Source organism: Coturnix japonica, chromosome 3, assembly GCF_001577835.2.
Source record: "Coturnix japonica isolate 7356 chromosome 3, Coturnix japonica 2.1, whole genome shotgun sequence".
Lineage (NCBI taxonomy): Eukaryota > Metazoa > Chordata > Aves > Galliformes > Phasianidae > Coturnix > Coturnix japonica.
This window is the reverse complement of record NC_029518.1, coordinates 34,135,943-34,157,743: the sequence shown is the minus strand read 5'-3', so window position 1 is coordinate 34,157,743 and position 21,801 is coordinate 34,135,943. Positions and strand designations below refer to the sequence as shown.

The window sequence follows — 21,801 nt, the reverse complement described above, 5'->3', positions numbered from 1 at the left end:
GGATTCCGTTTCTCCCCGGACTCTAGAAAAGGCAGATGTCTGAAATGATGACAGTTGACCTGTTCTACAGGCAATGTAGGAGACAGAGAGAAGTGCAGCATGCATTTGCCTACTCTAGGTTTACACATAGAAGTGGACTCAATGTCAGTATCTTTCCCTAAAGGACTGAAAAAACTCCACTTTACAACTGTAAATTTCAGAAGTACAGTAAATACAGTATATGAAAGTTAATTGAAACTTTTCACAATCAAAATGACGTACTGGATATATTATTTCTTTGGTGTGCTCCCTGGTCTCTCTGAAAGCAAACTGCACCAGTAATCCCATGGCAGCAGGAAGTTCTCCTTCCATGATGAGCCTGGATCCAGGCCTGCTAACGTGCGCTGTATGGAACAGCTGGCGGGGTGTTTGCCCGTACGTTTTTATCATTGTTTCAAGGGCTCTTCTCTGAACAGGATCCTCAACAGCAGAAACATCCATCCCAAAGTAAGTCTACAGAGGAAAAAAGGCGAGGAGAGGCAAGAATGAGCACATCCATTAATTTCAGTCAGGGGTTTTCTTAATAGACCTTTACTAATCTGTCTGAAAACAAAAGGGTTGCTGATGATAAGCATCAAAAATGGGGAGTAGGAAGTTCCCTATTTCAGGAAAGTGAAACTTTTCTTCAACTTTTCTTCCTTCAAAATTGACCGTGTCTCTAAGTGTGCGCCACACTCTTCTCACCAGTCGCACTGACAAGGCCTTCACTTTGAAGGAAAAGGAATGTATTCACACAAACTTAAAATATTAAGTTGCAGGTAATTTAAGTCAAAGGTAGTAACTAAATCAACACTTTAGCTCAAAGAAGGAAAGGTAAGGAAGGCATTTGGATGGCTGCTTGAAAAGCTACTACTGAACATGTCTGCTATTAGCTCCTCTGACTACAGGAAGCGTAAACTCCATAACTGATCACCCTCTATGCTTAGTTCTAGGCAAATTCACACACCAAATGTTGGGACTTTATCAGTTCTGTGCCAAAATTCTTACAGCCTTTTCTTATTCTTCAACACCTCCTAAGCAAAGGAGCTTATGAGGTCCATACTGGACGTATTCCAAGCAAGTCAGTAACTTAATGGGGGAAGGTTCAGCCTAAGTACAACAAACAAACATGAAGCTTGACAAAAATACTTACTGCGGGATGAAAGACATTAATAGCCTGAACAGAGGCCTTGCCTTTTTGTTTATAGCCAAACACTAAGTCTATCCAGTGACAAATTGTCTGGGAAACATGGTCAGACTCCAAAGCTTGACGGTGGATCAAGATGAACAGACGAGGATCGTTACGAGCCCACGGTGGAAGATTGACATGGTTAACTCTGTCACCATTTTGACGTACTCCAAAATCAAAACCTAGAAGCATGGGAGTACATGTTTCAACACCGTGGGATACATCGACTTCATAAAAATCTTAATAAGGTTTAATGAAAACTAAAAAATTAAGCACTGTAATTGCCAATCAGCAAAGCAGTACCATTAACAAATCCCTTCAAACACACAAATGGAGAATCAGATCCTTTGCATCTAGGACAGATTTTATGAGCTATTCCTTAAGTCTTACGCAGCTTCTGTAGCATATCCCATATATTCATGACAGATTTTCTNGGGATATAAATGTTCTCAATTTTAAACCAGCCCCAACCCCACGGCTGTTTTAAGTATGTAATTTTGGTATCTTCTTAGTATACCTTCTCTGTTAACTAAAAAGTCTGGAAGGTAGAAAAATTCTGGGATGAGCTCCTTTACATCAGTCATTGACTCATATGAAGAGAGGCGCCAGGTTGTGTTGGTAGAGTGAAAAGTTCTGTCTGGAATGTCAAAACTTTGATCTGTTTAAAAAAAAAAAAAAAAGAAAAATAGAACAGAATTTGTTGCATTTCTGACAGAAATTGGTTGCACATCAGCAGCTTCAAAGTCTGCTGCTCTCTGGTTAGCTGAGAGCATTTAGAATTCTTCTGTCCCAGTTTGTGTGTGTTAAACATGGACTAGAAGTTAAACACAGCTCAGCTTTTTATTCTAAACAGGTACTAAAGTATAAACAAGTGAGATGTACAATTCTGGGACCTGTCTCGATAATTTCCGAATGGATCTATTTATTGTGTAAGCACAACAGATTTAATTTTACCAAACTCAGGTATCTGGAATTGATAAACTGTGCTAAACAAAGTAACATGCAGTTTTCCTGGGCTGTTAGGACAAAACCTAGACATGAAAGCTAAGTGAAAGTTAAAGGCAATCCTACCTTGATAGGCTAAAAACATTTTAGTGAAAGGTGGCAGCCGAACTAGGAAATGAAGCACAGTTCCACTGTTAGAATAATGAGATCCGTAGTGGTACGGTTGTACAGGGGGCATCGGATCATCCTCCCGTGCTCCTTTACGATACTCTTCTTCCAAATACTAGAAAAGTCAAAGAAAAACAAATCACAAACTTAGAACTTCAGCAGCTTGTCTTTATTACCAAGCACAAATGCTGAGATCTCCTACACAGTGTTTCAATACATCAGCTCCTTGGAAGCTTCAGATACATCCAAGACTATTGCTTTTCTTATTTACTGAAGAATTCCACCCTCAACACCTGGTACAATATACACTTTTCTGAAGTATCCAGTCAGTTTCATCACCTACCGTTCAACTAGCATCCCACCCATTGTTCTGAATATCCATTCAAAATAATAGTAATCTTTCAAAGGGAAAAGCATTCTAAACTACATCTTCAGACATGTAACTGGACTGTTAACTTGTACCAAACAAATCAGTTTAATTTAATTAATCAAGGTTAATTGAAATTATGTCAATAGAACATCAATAGATTATATATTTAATGATTTATGAAGATATGTTGTAAAAGCGTACCAGTTCAACCTCCAGTATCACACAAAGATTAAATTGATTTATGATTTCAGTGACAGGAACAACCTCAGATTCCAAACATCATAACACAATTCCAAGAAAATAGCATGTAGGAAATGAGAATTCCATCAACAAAGTACTGGACTTGTGTCCCACCACCACCCTCTCCACTCCCCTACCTTTATTATTTTTCCAATATGTACCATAGTCTCCATAATTAACTTATGTACAGAACAGCAACGACTAAAGTTATCTGAATTACCTTGTAAGTATCCACATACCGATCCTCTTTTTCTTTAGACTGCACAGCTATTGGTTTGACCAGATTTCTGTAACGGAAGTAGTACCAATATCTTGTCATTTTTATGAAGATCTTCATTCACACCATTTAATAATGCAACTGAATTATTCAGTGCACCATTCAATAAGGCCTTTAACGTCACAAGTAGGACAAGCAAAACTTTACAGCTTTTTACAAAAGAATTCAGAAAGTACAATGGCCACTTTCAGTTAATACTAAAGGCACACTCAAGACCTACAGGCACCATGACTTTGAGCAATGCTCTCAAAGTGTCTCAAATCAAAAGCATCATTTGAAACTGAATATTTTGTGCAGCGTTAAAATCAGCTTAACAGGAACTTATTATGGTGGGACAACTCACATGGATCTGCTTAGAGTTAAGGCAATGTGGTTTCATAACTGGCTATAAATATAGATTTAATTTTTTTTCTAAATAACATGGAAGTCTTTAGTCACAAACTTAAACATAGGCTTTATTTAAACAATAGATTATCGATATCAGATTATGACAGTAGCTAAGTGCAGTCCCTAACAAGCTATGAATACACCCACCCATAACACTAGATATTTCATTTAAATATCCTATGTGAGACAGCTACCTAGTGCAAAAAGCTTATTTATTATGGGCCTTATTTCTGAACACCTGTGATCATGTACGTGCAATGGTTTAGTACAGTGAAATTAAATAGCTGTTTCAAAGTAATTGTAAATAACCAGTTCCAAACATCTCATATTACCTATATACTGATGGGTCATTAAGGTCCAGTGTCTCACTGATGTAGTCAGAAAGTATAAAGGGAAATACTGGATATTGCATGAGATCATTGAAGGAACGGCCCGCGTGTTTGTTTAAGTGAGTCAGGTATTCAAAGTTAGTAATCTGTCCCGTGCACCACAGGTGGGTCAAAGCAGTAATATTTCCATATTCCAAAAGGTTAGGCAAATTGTTAGTTAAGATGTTGTGGTACACATCATTACGGACCTAAAAGAAAATACCAGAAATTTAATCATATTGTTTAAAAAAATTCAAAACAAAAAGACTGAGTAGCTTACAGATGTCTCACTTACAAATTCCCAGAGCTATGCTGTAATTATTGCACGTCCAGCATAACTAAGATTCTTTCATGTCTTAGTACATCAGAAACAAGTTTTACACCATGATTTTGTCAGACTGTCTGTCTAGAAGCCCAGCTGAGAAAAGGCTTTGTCACAGATACTAGGCAGAATTTATTACTAGTCCATGCAACAGCTCACCTTAAGAACTAACACGTCCATGTACGTTACAAAGATACTGCAAAGTGCTTTGATACACTACACATTAGTGCCACCTTACCTTTGTATTATCAAAAGCCAAGAGTAAAGTTCTGCCATTTGTCAGAAATATTTCCACAGCATTGTCTCTTAGCTGCCACCAACGCTTATGGACTTCCTTAATTTCCTCATAGGTCCAAGAAAATGATGCTGGTTCAGTTTCTCCATGAAAACTCTAAGGAATATGCAATTGAAGAAGTTACTCCATATATCAGGTTTTCCAAACAGAAACTATTTTACTTGGAGCAGTTTGTAATCATACAACACATCTTAGGTGAAACAACTGTGCTGTGATGCTTTTAAGACACTGTGACTTTCTTCATAGAAATTTCCCATATTCCTCTCTCCCCAAGGCAGCAGGCAGAACATCATGCATATTCCTCAGCCTCTTCAGTACCCTATCCAATGCTCCAGCACAAGAAAGCTTTCATTGGCACTTAAACTGAAATACTGGACAATAAGAACAAGCAAAGCTTGCCTATATATCCTAATTCTGCTGGTTCTGCAAAGGACAAAAGAGCAAAATGGCCGATAACACCTTAAAGCACAGGGCTGTGTGACGCTGGATGCACAGTGGAGCTCTGTGAAAGTATTTCAGGACTTTTGGCAGTATAACTCACAGCTTGGTAATTGTCATCATAAGGATTAAGTCACTTCCAATTTCCCGCATAAAAGTCTCTTCTTGAAGAGGATAAGGGAGGTGATTTAGAACATATTATGTACTGAAAAATTCAAGTAGCAGAGGTGCTTTAAAAGCACAGCACAACTTATACATTTATGAATTTCCGTACTTCTAGTGCTCTGGCTTCCAGCAAGTTGTTTTTCAGGTGCAGGTCAGCACAAACTCTATGCAGCTCTGCTAATGAACTCACAGTAACAGACAGAAGGAACCAAAGACTCCCAACACCACCCTCTACTCATTCCCTTCCCAGCCCTAAGGAAGATGGATTCCTGATCCCCCAGGTAGCTGCAATAGGAACCCAAACAAATCACTTTCATTCACCTCATCTGTAGATCTAACATCAGTGACAGCAGACAAAAGCTATTTACAATGCAGCTTGGAAAAATTAAGACTGGACAACAAGATCCAGTACTTACAGAATGTTCAATTGTGTCTGACGCGTTGTCCTCTACAAAATACATGCCACACTTTCCTGCAGGAAGAAGTAGTTTCCAAAGTTACTGTTTGTGCACTGCACCTTAATTTTATTATAAACATTCAGTGTTTAGGTGTTAAGTGAACTAAGAATAGTATCTGAAGAAGCAGTAGCTGATAGACATAGAATTCAATATGGAAAACATTCTGCAACTTTAAAAATAACTACAGTCCAAATAGTATTCATGTAAATGCCATAACCAATCTGTAGGACACATTATCCATAAGAAGTCAAGAAAGCATCCAATTATGTCCTGCTCTTCCTAATGTATTCACAAGGACTTTCCTCAGAATAAACATCTAACTTTACATACACTGCAAGATCTTAGACAAAACAGAATATTTATGAGAACTGAGAATGGTATTTACCTAGCAGCAGTTCACCAGCAGTCTCTCTAGAAGGTGCTACACTGATACATCTTCGATTAACTCTGGAATAATTCAAAAGTTAGCAATGCTCACTTCTGGCATGAATTAAGAGCTAACAGCCTTAAAAGGTACAGTTGAATACGATTCTCAGCATCATGACTGTAAAGGTTCTAATTCCAAGGAGATAAAGAAATTAGAACATTGATGTTCTGGACTTACATACAAGTGTATTCATATTTAATTTATTGCATTGTATGTTCTCTTCAGTCACTTTAAGCAGAATTAGTGCTTGTAGTATGCGGTAAATTAACTTAATGCTTACTAGCTAAGTAGTGTTTTATTCTCCTAAAATCCTAAAAGCAGGGAGGATGAAAGAACAATTTACTGATGGGAAGACCTACCAGATCTAGTACTACGTGCACAGGGTAGATAAGTAACAAAAAAAAATCCCACCAGGCAGTCCCACAGAAGATCCAAACCCACATCACACCACGTGGTATTTGCTTTTACAGATTTCTGAACTCATGGAGACAAACCATTTTAAGAATCAGGAAACACACATGTTGGTAGCTCTGCTACTTGGCAAGTATAGCAAGAAAACCCCCTGCATTCTGACTTTGTCTCTTATTTCACTCAGTTTCTTAAGTTCACACTAACAGTGAAGTTTCAATGGCAGGAGAAAAGGGGGAAGAGAAAGGTAGATCTGAAAAAGTTACCTTATATGTTCACTTGCAGCTTTATCCTTTACAGTTGAAGAGTGAGAAGAATGTGTTTTATCTTCAAACAGGTAAGACAAGGGAGGTTTTATTATGCCTATTAAAAAAAAAACAAACACAAAAAGCAATAAAGAACAAGCATTCATTGCTACTGAGATCCATTCTTACAATATATTATAATTACCTTCCTGCTTCTGCCTGTCTGGAAGAAGGTATTTATTTGGAATAGTTAGGTAGCACCTCTGCAAGCGCCTCCTCTCTCTGTTTGGGCCCTCTGTTGGATCCAGTTGCCAAGAAGTTGGGTAATAGACTGGGTCATACCAGAGTGCTCTGAAAAAAAACAAGGTTCATTACAGTGTTATTCACTCAGGTTGTGTTTAAATGGTAGAGATGCAGCAGTTTCACAGCCACTGGGCAGCTTTTTCTGCAAAATAATTACAAAAGCAATTATGTTGTTTATTCTCATGTGCACCCCCCACTGACTCGCCGTTTATGAACAACTACTGTAAGACTGCTCTTTAAGTTATTAATTCTGCTGAAGTCAGCAATACAACATGTCTGAGTATTTTGAAAACTCAGCTATTGCAAACAAATTAGTTCAGCAGTGGCAGAAGTAACAGAAATACTACTCAGCTTACCTGCTCTAAAAAATAAAGAGAATAAACCAGAAGTATGTCACAGGTCTTTAACCATCAGACAATTAGCATATGTGAGTCATTTTAATTTTATATAATCTACATTTCAGTCCTCTAAGTCGAACAAAGTGCACATCAGGCACTATGTGTCTCCCCCCCTCCACTTACCGATCGTGTGTGAGCTGCTGAACGAGCTCCTGCCAATGTCTGCTGGCACTCAGCTCTGCCTTATACATCCCCCTGATGTGCTGGATAACTTTCTTTCTTTCCATTCCTTGTGACAGAGATACAGCCTGTGTGATGTCCCCAGCTATTTTGGAAATGTCTTTAGATTTTGTATCCAGACGTTGAAAGAGACTGAGGAAAAAAAAGAATCACACTTTAACACGTCAAATCACATTGAAAGCAGAAGCAAAAACTCTTACAAAATGCAACCAGCATTGTTAAGTTCAAAAATCCTACACGTCTATAATAATCACGTAGGTAACTGTGATGGAACGTGCCAAGCATGCAGCATTCCAAGAGAGTTTTCACAGTTCTTTTTAGAAAGCACTCACTTTTGTCGATTATTTGCCATTGTTTTCTCCCAGGCAGCTTTGTTCACACCTTCTTCCATCTCATACTTCTTCTGATCCTGAACAGAAATTCCATGTTATTTCTCCCATCTCAGAAACAATCAGAGGCTAAAGGATATTCCAGTTTAAGAGGAAGACTGGCAGAAAACTGTTGACCCGATACATTGCCAGCAGTTAAAACCACATCTTCACTTCAATTAATGTCACTGTCATATGCTTACAAGTTATCTTTTTTTTTTTTCTTTTTCTAGTACTAGTAGTTAACTGCAAGTTCATCTCTTTGCTTGAAGTACTATACTTAACTAGGGAGCAGTAACACATGAGATTACTGCTAAGTGTTGAGCATGCCTAAGAACTATTCAGAACTCAAAGAGAATCCCAATAAGAAACATAAGCCAGGCTCAAAGCAAACCAAACTCTCTTCATTAGAGCTCAAATCCCATATAGTAAACAGTAGTCTTAAGTAAATCTACTTCAGAAGGTTGTTTATTCACCTCTTTCAAAGCTTTTATTACATCTGGTTTTGGTCTTGGGCTCAGAGGAATAGATTTATAGCCACAACATTTTAATGTATTCACAAAGTCTCCTGCTGCCGTTTGTTCTTCTTTGGTCATTTCATCAACGTGATTGCACATTAACTCATATAGATACAGTACTAATTTAGGTCCATGCTAGAAGACAAAAAGAAGGAAAGCAGGAAGAAAAAAGGGTATGGTCATTCTCAACTCTAAAACACATACAGCACTGAACTTCTTGCTTCCTCTGACCTTATTTTTCCCTTTCCCAGTCAGCCAGGACTTCTGCTTTTTCTGTGATTTAAAGAAAATGGCTGCTTTGATGTACAAAGACAAACTGAGAGAACTACAAAGAACACACAGTGTAATCCTCTACATTTTTGAGCAACTCGTGTCTTTCTAAATGGCTTACAGAAAAGACAATTCTTTTGCAAATACTCCGATTCTCTAGGTACAATGGTTATACCTCAACTAGTACATGTCAGAAGCTCCTAATTTACCTTGTTTGATTAACAAATTAGAATCAACAAATGACGAAGTTAAGCAGACACAGGCAATAAATGCTCTCCACAACACACCCCCAGAGAAGTTGCTGCTAGCATATCAGCTCTTCTCCTACTGTACAGATGATCAGAAATGTTTAATGTCATACATTCATCCAGTGAGTACTTTCTCCCCTTAGCATATAGTGTACTGATATCTTTTCATTCTTGTAGAAGATCCCAAACAGCAGTGTTCCTACTCCATAACAGGTCATGACTAAGAAATGCTTTCTCACAAGCATACAGTAAGCAAACTGGCAAGTATAATCAAAAGTGGGTTTTTTCTTCCTTTTCAATCCCAGAAATGGAAGAGGAGTTGTTCAGGTATTTGAGTCTCAAGAACATAGAACACACTATCTCACTTAGAGAATTAAGACTAAATACAGAAAAACGGAACACTGCTTTAATTGATGACCAACTTAATCAATTTATTGCGGCAATCAGATCTAACAAATTTCAGAAAGTCTGCAGTTAGAGTCCAGGGCAAGCATAATACCTTCGTTAGTCTCCTTCAAACATCTTCCAGTTCCTCCTGTTAAAACTAGTACTACCTTATGGTTCTATGACTCAGAAGATGTGCTACATAATCACAACAACTAGAAAGAATCCCATATTTGCCCTCCACAAAGCTACCCACCATCAGGATAACAGAGTAACTGCAGATCTGTATGAAGGCTACAACAGCAGCAAACAACTTCAGGCTCAAACCCTGCCCTCATTAATTGTACAATTTAAGCCAGAAATTTGAATCCAAGTTCTACAGACTTCTAATAATACCCTAAAGCTTACCTGCAAAGTCGGGCTAAGACAGTCACACAGAATCTCTTGATGGTTCACTTCGCGGACCATCTCCAAAGCCTGCTTTCTTTCCTGTAGCGGCCTCGCTGGAGACAAGATGTGCACAAGAAGTCTTCCGAGTTGCGTACGGAAAGTGTCTTTACATGACAAGAGAATTCTCTTCCACTGCTGCTTGGGTGTGCTCGTTCTGCTGGTGCCCTAAGTTAAAGGGACATTGTTTCTTTAGTCTTCACAGAGGGATAGGGCTTCCTTTTATAAGGTTTATTTACATTGCAAAAAGAAACTTACAATTAAAATGATCAAAGTGTAAAAGCAGTAAAGATTTCTCTATCAAAATAATGTGTTTAATTTACTGTTTTATCGTATGTTTGAAGGCATTTTATTGAAAATGAAACAAAGCTTTTTCTAACAAGATGAGCATTTTCTCTTGATAGGCTAATGACAGGAATACAGCTCTTTGCTAAACTGAGTACTCAGATGGACTATGCAGCAATTTAAGAAGTGGATATTGGAACATTGAAACAGAAGGTTTAAATATTGAGGGGTTTGTTTTGATATACAGCTCATCTGCATTATTCACTAGATCGACAAGAATGGATTTTCTCAAAAGATTAGATACCAGGCATTTGATTGAAGTGCTAGGGCTCAAACTGACATGCAGGCTTTGACAAGTACTACAGGCAAGGCATGATGGGAAGATAACTGACCTAACAAACTAGATCTTTCAGAGCTATAAAGAAAATCAAGTTGAGCTAATTTTTACAGAGATGACTTAAGAGAGATACAGACACAAGAAGCAATAAGTTAATTTTCCCCAGCATACCATTTCAAATTACCCAAGTGAAATACAGTCATCTTGGAAAGGTTGACAGGCTAACAACTCTACGTTACAAAACAAAACCCAGCAACAACTGAAAGAAGGTTCCACTTCCTGATACACCTCAGCATCATCAACTGTTAAATATATTACAGACAAATTGCTCAGATAAACTATATATATGTATTTTAAGCTATTTATGCACCATCTGTGGACATACAACAAGCCTCACTTTATAGAGCCTAACAGCAAACCAAGAAAAACACAAGTCTATTTATCTTTTGTGCGAGCATTAAAGCAGCTGAATTATGCTAAATGTTGTGAGACTGAACCAGAACAGATACATTCAGTATTTCACAATGGAAGAATAACTGGGAAGCTGAACAGGTTTTAATGATACCATGGCTGAACTGAGAGAGGCAGCAAGAAATACATTTATTGATAGAAAGCTTTAGGTATAATAAGTTGTGTGGAAAATGTATAATTAGTTACTTACAGGGGACAGCCTGATTCCTTCCATTAACATTTTGAACATTTCCTTCAGAAAAGGATTTGTTCTGTTGGGCAGCTCTTGCTGGATCTCTTCGTCAGGAACTTCCAGCTGGGATGCTGCAAGCCGGCTCTGACTTGCTGTTTCTGTTATACCCAGTATGTCAAAGCACTCTTCAGAAGATACTTAAAATTTAACAGACAAGTTGATCAGTACCATCTTGGCAAAGCTAATCCTACATTCCTTTAGCTGGCAGCAAATCAAACATTGCCTTTACTACATACTTACTATACTACATTATTTTAAGTATCAAAATGTACTGCTTATTTCAATTCCCTCACAAACCATCCAGCATTTACAGCTAGTCACAGAGCAGTTCAATTCTCTGAACACTGTCTTGTTTCTGTGGAATTAGAACTAACTCCACAAGTCAACGCTTGCTAACAAATGTAGGCATCCTACAGCAGCACACAAATGGATGCATTTTAAAAGAGAACGCAAAAGCTTCCTTTTGCATTTTTGCTATTTGACTCCTGGTCATAATTCAAGCAGCTTGGACAAATCGATGCAGAACTACAACAGCTTATTCAGTTTATTCAGATATCCAGATTTGACTGTCAGTAACATAATACAGCAAGGCAAACTTCTGAGAGACTGACTGATTATAATTAACACCATTAAGCTAGTATCTATAATAATGCTAATCAACAGCATCACTTTCCTTTCAAACTCTCTGAAGTCAAGCATCCATTTGTCAGAGAACAATATTCTGACACTGTCAAAACAAATGAACAGAAACTCCTACCTAAATAAATGAGTCTGTTTACAGCAAGGACAGTTAGCCTCTGTAACCTTTGTACAAACTCTGTCTCAGTGGCTTGGATAGGACTTTCTTGACTCATTCTTCGTTGCATCATCATATTGAACTCCTCGCTTGCTACTGAACGCATTTTCATCAGCAGAGCATCAGACTGAGCAGGCGAAAGTTTTCTGGAACCTTCAAGTAAAGAAACATTAAGAAGCGTCCTACTAAAAACACATCAAGTTAATCACTCAGTTATCGTCTTCATCAAACGATGCAAAAATCTTTGTATGAAATCAAGCACTTGAAATACATTAATGTTAAATGGAGTAAGTGTCATTTGGGTGCTTGCCTCTTTCAAGATATCTCATATTTGAAGATAAACACATAGAGAAACGGCACCATAAAATAAGTTAGTGTCAAGATGAGATTTACTGAGCAACTTCAGTATTTTTGTACAAAGCAAATTTTAAGGCAGTTTTATTCCTTTTCTTGCTGTGCAATTACAATAAAGGATGACTAGAAGACAGATTTATCAATGCAAATAAGTTGCTGCTTAGAATTACAGCACAGAAACATTTTGTATCACATCCATTGCTACCAACATTGACACACAACTACTTTTAACTGTACTATCAAAATATTCATTGGAGGACAAAAAAAATCTTGACCTGCCAAGCCTTTACTGCATTTGGTTCTTCCAGAGAAATGTTAGTCCCAGTTGTAACTCTAATTACACCATTATATTATCTTGAGCACCTTACCAGATTCGCTAGCAAAAATATTTTCATTATATTTACTAGGTTGATGTTGAAAGGCCTTGAAAGCTGATCACGCCAAGAAAGAGGTTCCATAGTAAACATGGAAAAATATATCTTTTTTTTTTAAACAACTGAAATACATATCAGGTTTTTAAGTTACATATATTACCCAGTCTTAAACATGCTTATTTACATGCAGTTTCCAGTCAGAAGACTCCAAAAGCGTTTTTGTTCCAAAATACACATGCATAAATAAAGCCAATAAATCAATTTATATTTTAGAACAGGATTCACTTGTTCTATCACCAAAAATAGAGTTCCACTAGTAATAAACAAAGGTAAGAGTGCAAGTATAGACTTCTGCTGCTCACCAGCAATGCCTTTACGCTTTTGAAACATGGCACGATGTGCTGCAGATAGCGATGGGGCCGCACCAGCCTGCTCCTGAGCATCGCTGCTTGCTGTAGTTCTTATTAATTCAATAGCTGCTTGAAGAACCCTTAACTGCAGAGCAACTGCCATATCTACAGGAAGAAACATGAATTGCATGTGTGACAGATTCTTACTTTACAAGCATTCAACAATTTTTAATCAGATATTTGTACAAAAAAGTGAAAGAACACAGCGTGTGAAATAAAATCTTAGATTTCATGGAAGCCAGACAGAAAGCCAGCTCACTAGTACACAAAGGCACATGGTACATAAGTGAGTACTCACAGAAAAGTCATTGAATTACTATGAAATAAGCTAAAAACAACTTTACAGAATGTTTCTATTCAAACATCATGTATGATCTTAGATCTATTGTTCCTTCAGATTAGCAGTTCACAACCACGAGACAGGCTTCCAAGGAAGAGTATCACTTGGAGAAGAAAAATAATCATAAGCAGAAAATTCCCCCTTCTCCCTTAAATGGAATATTAAACAAACTGGCTGGGAGTGGATGTACTTCTCCAGTCCTGCGACCCCCCAGAGTAAGCAAATAACTTACTTTGCATCCTTGTATTTTTACTGTTTTGAAGATGACCCAGCAGCACAATGAGATCTTCAATAACACGAAAATACTGTGAACCTGAGGAGCTGCAGGCATGAATTGCAACTGCTACCAGGAGCTGCTGTATATCACATGCAAGTAGCTTGTAGTCGTTCAGGGGAATGCTGCAAACAGAGTTGTAATTACCAGAAACATTACAATGCCAAAAGACCATAAGCTGTAATGAGACCTATTACTATTTTTCCCGCCACTTCTGCCAGCCATATCTAATATTATGTTGAATCTGATATAAAAACATTGCTGCTGAAAGCTGGGGAATTGTAATCAAGGAGCTTAACCTTTACAAATTGGATGCCTGAAAAGTCTTTATGACAGTAAAATTAGGATTGTAACAAAGTCTCATCAGAAAAAAAAACCAATGATTTTTATTATCAGGTCTACAAGTTTAAGAACAGTTCTGAAGTCGAAATTTCTCAAATAGTACCTTGAAGAATTCAGGATAAACTCTCATTTTATAAGCATCCTGAATTTAAATTACTGCTTTAAAAAGAAAATCTACTTAGTTCTTCAGCGTATCAAGAAATAAATATGCAAGAAACCCCACTTTTCCTTCTTTTTATGACCATTTTTAAAGAAGTCCAGAATGTTCATAACTAATGAAGTTGTTTACATTACTCGACATCTCAAACATTAAATCACAGGAGGGATTTTGTGCACTGTCAACATTTGCCACTGATACGGCAGACCGCTACCAACTCCTGTGCCTTCATCTTACTTTTCAAGTTTTACTAGGAGAAGCCTCCAGACACACACTGAATTTTGCACTTCAAAAGGTCCTTTCACTTGAAAATTTAAGGCATTCAAAGGACACTTTATAAACAGCATACTGTATTGCTTAAACCAAATATCTAAACGTTAGCTTTTATTTGGAGGTACAGTTAAAAGTTGTAAGCCATAAATGCAGCATTTTGTACGCGGTCTCTGAACATTTTACTAAGTACTAAGAACACAATACACTTCAGTTTCTGCTACTCTTAACATTGTGTCTGTGCTATCTTAGAGCAATGGATAAAACACTCACTTGGTTTCCAGTCCATTGAGAGCAGCCAGCGTATTACACAGCACATACAGCAAACCATTATCAAGCAGCAGGTCTGCGACTTTTGAGCAGGAGTTTATAATTTGTAGCAGGAGACAGAAGCAGTTATGCAGCAGAACATTATCATATAATGAGTTCTCTATAAGACCCAGAACAGGAATGACACACCATTTTTGAAAAAGTCCAACATTCTTGACATCTTCCAGATCAAATCTATTAAAACAAAGAAGTCAGTCTAATGTCTTTAAAATAGAAGCGTGGTATACACAGTATTTTTGAATGCTACAGTATCAGTCTATAACAGCATTCTGGCAAACGTGTAGATGGCAAATTCCTACATTTCATTACACTAACACTGTAACTACTGCTGAAATAAGAGTAAAATAAAACATTTCAAAGAGCTGTAAGGAAATGAAGTACCTAAAAGCATACCCGGTACTTCAGCTAACTACCAATGGTCTGCAGTAGAGATTCCAAGAAAACAGTCTTTTTCAATCAGTAAACAAAATGACTTCTTTCCAGTAATAAACATTACAGACAATACCAAGAAACCAAACAAAGACTGACTTCACTTAAGTCATACTGACCTAGCAGGAGGTCTCATATCTTATACCCATTACTGGTGAAGTTTATATCAAGTTTGGCAACTTCTAACTTACTTCAGTTGCAGAATTTAAAAGCAGGGCTTCAGGCCCTGAGTTAGCAAACTGGATTATTCTAAGGTTATCATCCTATCACATATTAATGTACAATCCTTAAAGAATGTGAGTCATAAGAATTAACTTTCCAGCCCCATAATCAGTCTTGAGAAAATAACAGTTCTCTGCTTTGGGGCTACTTAAGCAGCTATAAGGTTTAAGTCTTGCAATTAAACAGGAATATTGGTACTGAGGGAAGATCAGGTCAATATGCAGAAGTCATTTAGTTACAAATACTGCAAGGAAGGAAACTGAGAATGAGCTTTTTTCAAGATTTATGTGCTGCTGACTGTGCTCAGATGCATTTTCTCCCTGCACAATCAATAACACTGTCAAACTAATTCTAAAATACACCACTTGCTTAGGAAGATAATTGTCTGCTTGAAGCATCTCTGTTCCTGCCAGCATGGGGAGTTTCTTTAGTTCAAACAAATGGCACAATTGTGGGATATGCCCTAAAGGAAATGGGGATTTACAATCAGGACAAGTCAGGAGAACAAGAGGCAGCAAGCTTTTCCTCCAATTACTTATCAAAATCCAGTAGTAGCAGTCTAGTAGGATCACAGAGATAAAAAAGAAGTTAAGCTGACTACAGTAAATTGACAGTGTGAAGACCTCTGAGATCCTCATAAATCCTGATTGTTTAGAACATCCCAGCTGATAGCATCCATCAGATGAAGTTGCTAACCAACAGCTTAAGGGCCATACAATAGTCCTCAGTATTTTAAAAGCACTTAAAATTATTAAAGCAGCAACACAACATTTAGAGTTTTTAAATGTTTTTAAGGAAGGAATCAAAAAAGGAATCAGAAACCTATCACATTTTTGCTTTTACCAAAAAAAGACTGTTTTCCAATTCAAATAATTAAGTCATGGAATGTAAAAGCAAAGCATTACTTACTCTTCATCCAGGCCAACAGAACGGCCAAAGAGCATTTCCAAAAAGCACTCTACAACTTCTTGAGTCCCCTGGTGAAGGTAGAGCTGGTTGGCAAGCAAAGAGAAGCCACGATTCTTTAAGAATTTTTCCTTCTGCTCTCTCCTTGCTCTGTTGAAATATGCATCCAGCAGCTAAAAACAAATACATCATTTCAAAGTTTTAAAAAATGTGACACTTCAGCTACAGTCTAAACTGCCCTTATTTCTCACAACAGTTGAATTCATCTTTTTAATATGAAGGCTACTTCTGTTTTTTAGTCAGGTTCAAGTGAAATGAAGTCACATTCACAACAAGTGCAGAATCACAGAGTGGTTTGTCTTGGAAGGGACCTTTAAAGATCACCTAATTCCAACCCCTCCACCATAGGCAGGCAGAGACACTTTCCACTGTGCTCAAAGCCTCTTCTGCTCTGACTGAAGATTTCCAATAGTAAAGCACCCAAATCTTCTGTGGGCACCCCCCCATCATAAAAGGATTTCTTCCCTACACACGGAGACTGAATGCATCAGCCAACTTAGATTTAGAATTGTTGTATTTGTTAATCCCTCCACCTTGGTGCGCAGACCATGGGGCTCAGCACACAGATCATATTCATCTCTTGCAGATTCTTTAAGCTTGATATTTTGGGTTTGGTTTTTTTGGGGGGGTCTTTTGGTCTGTTTTTGTTTTTATAATCTGTGAGAGTAGAAACAGATCTTAAAACTGAGAAGTAAGCCTACAAAAATGAAGGTTTTCTCATGCTTCCAATGCTAACTAAGCTAGTAGACAATTTCAAATTTTCTATTGGCCTACTTTAATGACGCCTTGTTGTATGAGAGGAGATGGGTGGTTCACAAGAACTATAAGATAGTCAGGTTGGATAAGTTTGTCCATCACATCTTCTAGCATGACATCTGGTAATATTAGGAGAACTCCACGCAAAAGGTCATACAATCCACAACAGATAAGCACAAGACAGTCTTCTGTATACCTGAAGACAAAGGAATACGTTTTACCACAGTTCACTGCCAACAATAGGAAACAAACACATAATTGCTAGTTACTGCTGAGATTGAAGAGGTGGAATAGAGGAAATCTGACAGACATTTCTCCTATGAATCACTCTTCACTAATATTTATTTTTTATGTTTAAGATTTACTTTTGATTTTGGGTAACAAAAGGGTAACGTGACCAGAAATACTACTATGAGTTTTCTGAGGAAATAGCGGAACAAGTCTCAACTCCTACCATACACAGTAATCATTAGCTCCCAACCGAAAATATATATTTGAGGATTAAAAATAAAACAATTCTGTGAACTACCAAGAGCTTAATGAATGGGTTTATTACAGCCATTGAAAATATTCCCTTACTCTTGCAGATTTCCTAACATGGTAGGACAGTAGCCAAGACTAAAACATAGGAAAATAAACCCTTCCCCAGTACAATGAGCTACTGCTTATTTATTATGTTTTTATCTGCTTACCTCTCAGAGCTTTCATATGTTTTTCGGGGATTCTCATTTGCTGAGGAAAAAGCAAGATTCTCCCATTCCTCAGGAAGTGCATTCTTGTCAGCAAAGCTTGGCCAGCGAGCAATGGCTGAAGATCCTCCATGAACAGAAAAAGCTAAACCCAGCCCTGCAAAAGTACTCTGACTCTTCTGAAGTCCTTTCAGATTGTCTGGACGACGCAGCAACAGCTGAGGTGCAGCGTCACCTTCTTTACCTTTCAAATCTGCATCTGCTTCCTTACTCTCTAAATGCATTTTCAGATAGCTCTTCTTTTGGAATGTCTTCAAACATTTCAGCAGACGTTAACTCTGAATCACAAACTGTTTTTGCAGACTCACAACTGCTAAGAAAATCTTCCTGCGCCCTTTTTATGGTTTCAGAATGTCCATCAAAAACAGTTTTACCCTCAAGATCACCATAGTCATACTTATCAATATTCTGCAAGTCATCTATGCTCCTTTGTGATCTTTCCATTAGTCTTCTTCTACGTACTTGAGGTGATGAAGTAGGAGACGCTGGTAAGCTTTTGCAAAGCCTTTTAGGCACTTGAAAACTTATCTTGTGCTGTACACTAGCCTCAGAAGTATCCCCTAGAGAAATAAGGACATACTAAGCATCGGTTTTTCTCTCAAAACAAGCTTTTCCTTAACTGTTTTACTTGCATGTGGAATGTAACATTGATCTCCAAACTAATCCTACATAGCAAAGCTGATTCCACACTTGACATAGCTCAGGTTTTGCCAAACAACCAAGTAGAGATATCAGATTATTATGCAGCCATACAGTTGGCAAGTCATGATCAAGTCAGGAAAATGCATGAATTACTTGAACAGGTTTTCCACATGAATTCATTCTTATATTTACCTTCTGATCCTCTTAACTAATCCTCAGAAGGAATTTATTCAGAATCACTGAATCACTGAGGATGGAAGGCTGTTATCAGGACCAACTTTTTACCCAGGTAAATTGTGACAAGACAAGGGGAAATGGACTTAAACTGAAAGAGGGGAGGTTTAGGTTGGATGTTAGGAAGAAATCTGTTACTCAGACAGCAGTGAGACTGCGACCCAGAAAAGCTGTGAATGCTTTATCCCTGAAGGCATTCAAGGCCAGGCTTGATGGGCTCCTGAGCTGTCTGATCTAGTGGCTGGCAGCCCTGCCCAAAGCAATTGAGCAGGAACTGGATGACCTCCAAGATTCCTTCCAACCTAAGCCATTCTATGATTCTATGATGAACGCACCTTCAGAAACTGTCTAGTTCAACCTCTCTGCTCAAAGCAAAAATCAAACAACAGGCTGCTCTTCCCTCCTGCGTAAAAGGTCCAGGTTTAATCTACCAACACATTTCAGAGGGCACTGGCAGGCTGCTCACTATTTTAAATGCCCTCTAGTTAAGGTATTCTCATATGTCTCTAGCAAGTTTAACAGGAGTTGTTCAGCTATCTGGTTCACTTCTCTGCCTGAGCTATCAACACAGTAATTTCTCCTCCATTTAGGAGAGAGGAGCAGCTGAAGCAGTCTGTTCAATTCAGCCCTTTTTCTGCTGTCCGACACCTAACTCTGAAGGGCTGCTGGTAGGGGAATTAGGAAGAAAAACCTGTGGGAAAGCAATACCCCAGGACACTGCAAAGGGCAGTATTTTAATGTCCTTAGGTGTTTGTTATTTTTACCTTCTAGTGGTAAAGCTGCAAATCCAGTTGGAGTTGTAACTACAAATGCAGAACCATCTGTTGACTTCCCACCACTGCTGGAATTTCTCAGGTACATAAGGGATTCAACTTTCTCCTGAAAAATTTTCCCATCTAGAAACAAAGGGGGAAAGTTACACAGAAGCTTTACAAGTTCACATCCTTAGTATATCAAGATTCACAGTGATCAGGCTACACTTCAAGCTGATTACTGGAATGTAACAAGAAGTGCTTAACTCATCTGAGAAAAAAATCACTTGAGAACAGGTTTTTCATTGTTTTAGTTACTTATCTTCATATTTTGCTCCAGAATACAAAATGTCAAACTATTCTGAAGTAATTACATTTAAAGGCAGTCCTCACGTGCATCCAGCTGGAAACACTGACTTTTGCTGCATCAAAATAAGTTCACCTAATAAAGCTCAGAACATCAATAATCAGTTCTGTTCTTACTTAGAATGTTATACTTATTCTTTTTAAATGATAGATAAGACACAGCCACACTGCCTTTGAATGGAAGTCAGTTACTAAAACTGGAGGCACAAGCAACTGCAACAAAACATTCTTAACCGATGCTGCAAAACCACACGCATCTCAGAGTCATCACACTTGTATATATTCTTAAGCACTGTGTTCATACAGGAAGCAAATGTTATTTATTACACTAAGCAGCAATAAACTTTAAAGAAAGTTCAGGACACAACAAAAGCTATTATCTGTAGAAAAAAATAAAACCTCTACTCAGAGATTAGAATCTATTTTACTCCGATTGTGTATTCATAGTTAAACGTGCCATATCTACCTATGTGCAGGGAGAAGTAGAAGTTGGTAGGATTGTGACAAACATATGTATTAGTGGGAGGGTGAACAGCTAAGAGGAAATTGAAGACCAGTGTCAGCAATTCCAGGTCTGGGGGAGATCCAAGTACTTCTTCAATTATTTTTACAAATGACCTACAAACTTCCCGAGGCAGAGAGGCAAGGTGCCCTTCTTTATGCTCCTAGAAAGAAAGGAAGAACAGTACAACTGTTATTTATGTTACTCATCTGACAGTATTTTTAATTATCATGCTGCAATAGGAAAACAGACAAAGAAAAAAGCAATAAAAATCATACCATTTGAAAAACTTGAAAAAGAAACTGTACCTACTCAACATTACCTAAGGGAAACAATGTCAAAAGCCAAGACAAACAGTATAGTGTTGATGCTATGTAAGTTCACTTCTAGTAGATTAACACAAATCTGAACTCATTAAAAAGCCTGCAAAGGTTTTGGTAAGATTTCGGTCACTGCTAACTAATGACACGTTTCTGAAACTACACTAATATAGTTGGTGCGCCATATTTACTTAAAAACAACAAATTAGACTGCTGCTAAAGCATAGTTAATAGTTAGAGGCAGCTACTAAAGGATTCTCATATAAGTAATCTCTCTTTCTCAGTAACAAGGACTTTGCTCGATATCAAAGGTTCAGGTGTTTGGTTTTTTTTAGGTTCTCCCCATGTATGGATTTTTCAAGCAACCCAGTGCCTAAGCTCTCATTCAAGTAGTCACAGATGGTGAAGAACTCCCGCCCCTCCTATCCATCAGTAGAAATACAGCTCACTCTGCTTACTCTATCAGCGATAGGGTACTTAAAGTACTTGGGGTACCCCAAGTACTCTACCATTGTACATCAGCAATGCCTGCTGAAGAAGAAAGGGGCCTGCAAGTAAGGAAAAAAAAAGAAACGTTTATAACATTTCTTCCCTATCACATGTAGTTCCATATTTTTTTCCATTAAGTAAAATCTAGTACTTGCCAAGAACAAAATAGGATCAGACTGGAAGTACCTGCAGAACCTGGCAGGTTAACAGGAAGTGATGCACCACTTGAGCTTTCAATAGCTGTTTAACATTAAACATCTGTTGGTGATGGTTAGCTCTGATAAGGATTTCTAGAGCTGCTAACAGAGTTTCCCAAACACCTTGCTGAAAAACAAACAGAACAGGAGCATGGTTTAAAATATAATGCTAAGTCTATACTGAGTATAAAAGAATAGTTAACAGATTATTAATTAGTCAAATCAAGAGCACTTTTTTGCCAGTGTGAAATAAGATTAAGTGACTGTAAATGATCAAGTCCAAACTAGAAACCAAAGTTATGCTCACTGCAAGAGAACACATCTTATTGATTCAGGCTAGAAAAGATTACATTTTACCTAAACCATGTA

At 37.8% G+C, this 21,801-nt stretch overlaps 1 protein-coding gene across 1 annotated transcript in view; it reads right to left on the bottom strand.

Annotated features, from left to right (window-relative positions):
* LYST (lysosomal trafficking regulator) overlaps positions 1-21,801 on the bottom strand; it is a 73,906-nt gene that overhangs the window by 9,110 nt on the left and 42,995 nt on the right. Inside the window, 27 exon segments of the mRNA XM_015857824.2 lie at positions 262-492; positions 1,172-1,389; positions 1,725-1,865; positions 2,279-2,435; positions 3,151-3,217; positions 3,927-4,171; positions 4,523-4,675; positions 5,599-5,654; positions 6,026-6,087; positions 6,742-6,838; positions 6,926-7,071; positions 7,545-7,733; positions 7,934-8,010; positions 8,446-8,622; positions 9,798-10,004; positions 11,120-11,298; positions 11,919-12,110; positions 13,048-13,200; positions 13,668-13,834; positions 14,752-14,982; positions 16,369-16,538; positions 17,200-17,377; positions 17,874-18,170; positions 18,172-18,490; positions 19,571-19,702; positions 20,391-20,589; positions 21,422-21,559. Of these exon segments, the coding sequence (XP_015713310.2) occupies positions 262-492; positions 1,172-1,389; positions 1,725-1,865; positions 2,279-2,435; positions 3,151-3,217; positions 3,927-4,171; positions 4,523-4,675; positions 5,599-5,654; positions 6,026-6,087; positions 6,742-6,838; positions 6,926-7,071; positions 7,545-7,733; positions 7,934-8,010; positions 8,446-8,622; positions 9,798-10,004; positions 11,120-11,298; positions 11,919-12,110; positions 13,048-13,200; positions 13,668-13,834; positions 14,752-14,982; positions 16,369-16,538; positions 17,200-17,377; positions 17,874-18,170; positions 18,172-18,490; positions 19,571-19,702; positions 20,391-20,589; positions 21,422-21,559 (4,578 nt within the window).